This window comes from Octopus bimaculoides, chromosome 3, assembly GCF_001194135.2.
Source record: "Octopus bimaculoides isolate UCB-OBI-ISO-001 chromosome 3, ASM119413v2, whole genome shotgun sequence".
NCBI lineage: Eukaryota > Metazoa > Mollusca > Cephalopoda > Octopoda > Octopodidae > Octopus > Octopus bimaculoides.
The window spans coordinates 31,048,798-31,056,479 of record NC_068983.1 but is presented as its reverse complement, the minus strand read 5'-3'; the positions used below and the strand labels follow the sequence as shown (position 1 = coordinate 31,056,479).

General features: G+C 37.1%; 1 protein-coding gene across 1 annotated transcript in view; it reads right to left on the bottom strand.

Annotated features, from left to right (window-relative positions):
• LOC106881531 (dTDP-D-glucose 4,6-dehydratase) overlaps nt 1-7,682 on the bottom strand; it is a 34,237-nt gene that overhangs the window by 6,830 nt on the left and 19,725 nt on the right. Inside the window, exons 8-11 of the mRNA XM_052966122.1 lie at nt 6,041-6,100; nt 4,099-4,142; nt 1,672-1,837; nt 480-636 (exon numbers count right to left, since the gene is read on the bottom strand). Coding sequence (XP_052822082.1) covers nt 480-636; nt 1,672-1,837; nt 4,099-4,142; nt 6,041-6,100 — 427 coding nt within the window. The remainder of the gene's footprint in view (nt 1-479; nt 637-1,671; nt 1,838-4,098; nt 4,143-6,040; nt 6,101-7,682) is intronic.

Here is a 7,682-nt window from a genome sequence, read left to right as displayed (position 1 = left end):
ATATATATATATATATATATATATATATATATATATATAGTTTATTGTTCTGTAGTATGTTGGATCAACAAAAAGAGTACTCTATCCAGTGAAAGATAAATATCATTTAATATACACAATTTAAAAAGAGCTACTTATAGGCTCAGTGCATACTGTTTGACCTATTTGAAAACTAGTACGCTGGTCCATGAGAAAACATGAGAAAAAATGGTAAGAAAAAGGTGAAGAAGCTTGATCAAAAAAGTGGAATGAGAAGAAAGAAAAGAAAAGTAAGAAAACCAAGATATTAACACCGTTTGTTTGTAAAAATCATAATTAATCTAGCTGGTGTGGAATATGTAAAAAGAATAGCGGTTTATGGCATGAAAGATGTCATAACAATATAAAAATGATTGTTCCAACAAAAACAAAGCAAAACTATCCTATTCATGTCAACACAAGAAAAAAATGCATGTAAAACAATAAGAGTAAAGACTCACTTGTTTTTTCAATTCCAGTTTGCCAGGGAACTTCCGTCTTCCATCCAGTTTGAAGTATTTTATTAAAATTAATATTGTACTGATTATCATTAAAAACTCGATCTTTTACATATTCAATGTGTTCCATAATAGCATCTTCACTGGTAACATTTTTAATCTAAAAATTCAAAAATCATTTACTATAATTAAAAATATATACAAAAAACTCTTGACATTTGATGTTTCAAGGATATGGAAAAAACAAGTTAACCGATTAAAACTTCACATTATTTTTTCTTTTGATCCTTGGTGGGTGGAAAGGCAAAGTTGACCCTAGCAGGATTTGAACTTACAAAATAAAGAGCCATGATTAACAGGTATTTTTGTCAAATACTCATCTAATCCTACCTTTCCATCATCTTTATTATTTAATTATCATCCTCAACCAACATTCCTGTGCTACTTAAGTTTTTATGTCTACTAATGTTATCAAATCAATCCTTGTGCTAGTCGTTTCGCCAGTTGTTTTGCAAATATACACAAGGTGTAACAATTATGAACTGATATTATCACCTTCATCAACATCATTATCATTTGACATTCACTTTCCAAGATATGAGACAGTTCTTTATTGAACCTATTGCCTCTTAGACATGTCAGAGGGCCATATCACACTTGTACATTTTAGTTTTGTCTTAGTTTCTACACTTGTATGCATTTCTTATCACTAGTCACTTTACAGAGTGTATTGGATGTAAAAGGGATTGTCAAGCTCCCAACTAGATTGGGGGGTCATTCACTAAGCATTTTACAAAGCGCACTGTGTGCATTTTATCAGTGCACCTGTACTAGTAAATGAGATCTGTCTTGTATACTGTAAGATTAAAATGTCCTAGCATTCCAATAAATGCTTAAAATTGCTTTGATGTAAAGTAATTTCTCTGAAGCGCAGAAGCTAGGATGTTAATGTGATTACATGTTCATGTGTTCAAAGCTTGTAGCAACTATTGTGTTATGTCACTAGATACAATACCTAATCTCTACTTGCCAAAGTCTGCCTGGCTGACAACATACTCCACTTTGGAGAGTAAAAAGGAGAGCCAGCTATGAAGACAATTCTTTTTAAATACCCAGAATCTGTAATAGCCATCGTATCTATATTTTTATTGAACAATGGATAATAACAAGAACATACATATATATTAATACTTACTTTTTTTACTAGAAGTTTTGCCAGCTCTAGAATGGAAATTGAAAATTCACTGCCAATGTTGTAAATTTCTCCATGTTTACCCTTATGGATAAGAGTGTCAATAGCATTGACAATATCACTGACATTGATGAAATTTCGTACTTTTTGCCCATCTCCATGAATGGTGCTGAAAAGAAACAATGAGAAATATAAATAGATAACTTTTAGATAGTTTAGTATTTCATTTGACTGCTTACCTAACCACCAATTGTTGATCACTTACTATAACATAGCTTAATATGTAATATGAGGATGGATCTTTTTTTTTATGTCTGAAAGGCCACATTAAGTTAAGTGTAAAAGGTTACATTAAAAAGACAATCTTAGTAAATATATGGAAAATGCAATTACACTTATGAAAATATAAATATTAATCTAAACTGACATTTTCATGACATATTAAAAATTTAAACATTAAAATAAATACAATACAATGCAAATATATATAAAAAAACCCCAGATTTATGCAAAATCCTGACTTCTTCCAGAATACAGCACTTAAGGGCTTCAAAGGTAGCAGGTAGCAGGTCTACAATATTGATTATCTCTTTCTTATCAAGTCTGATATAACAATTTCAATAAGGAAATTGAAGGTGTTCTTTTAGTCTTATTAAGACTATTAATTCATTGGATCACTGTCAAAGATTTTGTTTACCAGAAGGGTTGGTGTTGTTTAACACCCAAGTCAGCCTTGATTGAAGGACATCCAAGTTGTGACCATCCCACTAGTTTTCAATACATAGTATATGCAGTGTTACATTATCTAACATGCACTTTTTAAGACTCTAGGGTCTGATTAGAGGGAAACTAAGAGGCCTCTATGTGCAGTTTACCTGCTGGCAAAATCTCCTTTAAACTACACACTCTCATCTTAAAGAACAAAACAAATTGAATGACGTAGTTTTAGATACATATGTATGCTTGAATAAAATATGGGGTGGTTGTAGCTTGACCGGTATTAATCTCTTTGATAGAGTTGACCAGGGTTTCAACAATAATTACAATATCTGACAGCTACTTGTCACTTATATGTTTAATGGTTATTTTTCTATAGAGTAAAATATGGAATCCAACAAAACACTGACAAGAACCAACCAATAGGAAAGTTGAAAGTAAGTAAAGATTTTATTTGCTGTGAGGAGTGCACAGTCTGATATCTCAGATCTTGTCCTTATCAAAGAATCAAGAAAAGAGAAACAAGGAAGGAAGGAATAGGCTTAAAATGTTAGAATCTGCCATACTCTTCATAGCAAATGAAAAACTTAACTATATTTATAAATTGTTGAGGGTAAGTAATCTTTTCATTTGAAACATTTAGAAATGTTAAAAATGAGTTATAAATAAGATCAAATGGCTGAGCTAGGAACTGAACCAGTGTTGTGAATTTGGTGTGGAGTTTATTGGCACACAGAAGGGCATGGGTTTTTCTCCTTCAGGTATCTCATAATTATTTTAAATCCTAAGTTAAGCAAAGTCAGTACTGGGTGACTGGTTTGTTAGCAGTTGAGCAACTGCTCTATCTGGACATTATGAATTACTGTTAGCAGTACCTGATGACAGTTAGTAGAACTTGATGTCTATTCTCTCAGTACCCAATAAATCACTGTATCAGTACCTGATGACTGTGGTAGCAGTAATTGATGTCCACCTTCTTAGTACCCCCATAACTACTGTGTCGGCACCTGGTAACTGTGTTAGCACCTGATGACTATTTCAGCACCAGTGACCATGTTAGAAGTACCTGATGACATACTGTGTTAGTAAATAGTGACTGCATTAATAGTACCTGATGACTACATTTTTGGTACTAGTTGAAGCACTGTGTCAGTATCTGATGATTGCTCTGTCACTACCAGATAAGCACACCTTTGATAACTTATGAATTACTGTGTCAGCACCCAATGGTTTTGTTAGCAGAAGATGGATGGCTGCTGTCTAAAAATGCACTTTTCACCTGAGTTTTCATTTATAGCCAACCTGTGGGTATTTTTTTACCTAAATCTCAAGAATATTGATTAATAGTTTATATAGCAATATTTATAGGGCTTTTGTTGGTAGGTCCTATCATGTGTAGGGCCAATAGCTATAGGAACTATATGTTGATCATGCATTTGCACATGCTTGTGCAGGTAGATGTATGGTTAACACATATGTGCAGGCCTGGATAAAATATTTTTGTGAGCACCTCAAAGTGGTTGTTCAACTGACTGGCTAGAAATTACATCCAAAGCTCCCTCACATCCTACTGTCTAAAAAAGCAAACAGTACATTGGATAACGTAGTTATTGAGTAAGAAGGCAGGATTCTCAAGGCTAGAATGCCTCTGATCAAATGTCTGTTTAGTGAGGGTTAAACAATAAAGAAAATATAAAGAAAAATCCAACTAACCATTTTTCATTTTGCAGAAGTAGAGAGATAAATCGTGGTACAACCTATTTGAAATAAACACATGATTAAACATTACATCTGTGTTTAGCTTCAACACAAGGAATAATAACTTAGACAAAACATCAAAAGCAAACAAGTTTGAAAACATTTTCTCACAAATTCTTTCTTAAATACTTTTATTTTTAGAGAGACAGCATCTACTATAATTTGATGGCTTATAAAGGATACTTCCCCACCCCAAAGTCTCAGAAAACCAGCTTGTATCTTGTAAATACAATTACAAAGTTTAAGTGACTGGCAAGTGGTGATTCAAGAAATGGGCCTGCTAAAATTATGACATGTCTTATAAGCCTTATGAAGACTAACTTAAATATTATATACCATAGTGTGGGAGACAGAATTGGTTATCAATACAGATTATCTTTACTGGTGCAGGCATAGATTAGTAGTTGATAAGTTCTCTTTCCAGCCACATAGTTTCAGGTTCAGGGACACTGAAACCCAGAGTTTCATGTAACAGATCATCAGACAGTTGTTAGACATTAGAACAATGTAATAGTCTTATAAATATTTACAAGTATCCATATACTCTTTTACTCTTTTACTTGTTCCAGTCATTTGACTGCGGCCATGCTGGAGCACCACCTTTAGTCGAGCAAATTGACCCCAGGACTTATTCTTTGGAAGCCTAGTACTTATTCTATCAGTCTGTTTTGCCGAACCGCTAAGTTACGGGGGCATAAACACACCAGCGTCGGTTGTCAAGCGATGTTGGGGGGCAAACACAGACACACAAACATATACACACACATACACATACACATACACATACATATATACACATATACGACGGGCTTCTTTCAGTTTCTGTCTACCAAATCCACTCACAAGGCTTTGGTTGGCCCGAGGCTATAGTAGAGACACATGCCCAAGGTGCCACACAGTGGGACTGAACCCAGAACCATGTGGTTGGTAAGAAAGCTACTTACCACACAGCCACTCCCGCGCCACATCTATATGCACATACACACATACATACAGGAAAATTGCATTTTCTAAATCTGGATTTTGTAATACGGCGCTGCCTTTTTATTGTTGCTTCATCAGATGATAGTTTGGAAACACGCTTACTAATGAATGCTATTAACTAATTGATGGGAGATGGTTAGAGCACCAGACGTTGTAGGAAGGGTCCTCATTTGGTTTGTGGAAAGGTTTATATCTGCCTGTACTAACGTAATTAATGTAATTACATTCTTTAAGATTAGCACTGACTAACAGTAGTTTTTAGGTTCAGTTAACTAAATATTTTGCATCGTTTTCTTTTTATTATAGCTGTATCGTGATAATTCTTATTATGTACGACGTCGTCTCCTTCATTGGACACGAAACTCGGCTTGCGAAGACCTGTTGGGGCAAGCGAAAGCGAAATCGTGATGAAAACCTGTGCCCAGCGTCGCATTTCTGGCACTTGTGCCCATGGCACCTGTAAAGACTTTCGAGCGAGATTGTTGCCAGTGCCGCTGGACTGGCTCTTGTGCAGGTGGCACATAGAATACACCGTTTCGAGCGTGGCCGTTGCCATTACCGCCTGACTGGCCTTCGTGCCGGTGGCATGTAAAAGCACCCACTACACTCTTGGAGTGATTGCCGTTAGGAAGTGCATCCAGCTGTAGAAACTCTGCCAAATCAGATTGGAGCCTGGTGTAACCATCTGGTTCACCAGTCCTCAGTCAAATCGTCCAACCCATGCTAGCATGGAAAGCGGACGTTAAACGATGATAAACTGATCGTTAAACTGAATAACCATTACTAGAATGCCTTTCATCATGGATCTACTTGATTAGTGCTAACTTGAAGCTAAAGAACAGTAACATGAACACAAAAAGAAAGCACAAACACTAAAGTAACCTTAAATGTTGATGGAATATTTTTAACTTACCTTGTCAGGGTATTGGTGAGGTCCATATATGTTGTTGGCACGGATCATAATCACAGGTAACTGTTAATAAGGAAAGTGAGAAATATTCATAATTGCAGGTAACAGCAGGTGAAGGAGCAGGAAAGAGTTATGATCATAGATAATTTATGGGGGTAGGTGAGAAACAATCATGTTCGTTTGTTTTACATTTGTTTTTTCATACTAGCATAGTTTAGATGAATATATATGTATATATATTATTGAGACATTGATTTATACCTCAGTAATATATATACATATATATTCATCTAAAACACAGAACAACTAACTACTGTTACAGCAAGGAAGTAGAGATGCTTTTGGATAATTTAGAAAATTCCAAACTGTTTAATTAAGAATTATGAGACAAATGCGAAAAAATAAACAAAACAACTCCGGCTCACATCGAATGATTTAGGTAGTAAATTCCTGAAAACACCATTGTAATGCCTGCAAGTTATGCCTTTTGATACCTAACTGCTTAAGACTAGCCTTCATTCTATGAAACAACCTTTTAAAATTATGTAAATGATTTCTGTTGCATCAAAATTTCACAGTAATCCACGTTTCAACTTAAGCCAAACAGTTTCAAATGCTACAGTGTCACGAACAAAAAATGGATATATATATATGCAAAGGCATGTAGTGTATTGCTCCAGTTCACTCAGCTGTAGAATGAGTTGTGACGTCACTGGTGCCAAGAAGACTTTTGGAAATATCCTGTGCGTGAGAAGACCCGGCAAGCGAAGTGAGACCAAAATCCAAGGCCTCTGCCAGGGATGTAGCCAGCCCGCTTACGCGTAACATTCCTTCATTGGACACTAAACTTCGCTTGCGAAGACATGGTGAGGCAAGTGAAATGGGGATCGAACTAAATTTGTAGGAACACTAAACTCGGCTTGCGAAGACCTGTTGGGGCAAGCGAAAGCGAAATCGTGATGGCACCTGTACCAGTGGAGCACTAAGAGCACTGTCTGAACGCGATCGTTGCCAGAGCAGCTGTCTGACTTCCGTGCCGGTGGCACGTAAATAGCACCAGCGTGATCGTTACCAACGTCGCCTTCCTGGCACTTGTGCCAGTGGCACATGAAAAGACATTCGTGCGGGATCGTTGCCAGTGCCACCGAACTGGCTCCTGTGCAGGTGGCACGTAAAATACACCATTTCGAGCGTGGCCGTCGCCAGTACCGCCTGACTGGCCTTCGTGCCGGTGGCACGTAAAACACCCACTACACTCTCGGAATGGTTGGCGTTAGGAAGGGCATCCAGCTGTAGAAACTCTGCCAAATCAGATTGGAGTCCTCAGTCAAGTCGTCCAACCCATTCTAGCATGGAAAGCGTTGCCAGTGCCGCTGGACTGACTCTTGTGCAGCTGGCATGTAAAAAACACCATTTGAGCATGACTGTTGTCAGTACTGACAGACTAGCACTCGTGCCGGTGGCACGTAAAAGCACCTACTACAATCTTGGAGTGGTTGGCGTTAGGAAGGGCATCCAGCTGTAGAAACTCTGCCAGATCAGATTGGAGCCTGGTGCAGCCTTCTGGCTTGCCAGCTCTCAATCAAACCGTCCAACACATGCTAGCATGGAAAGCGGACGTTAAACGATGATGATGATGATGATA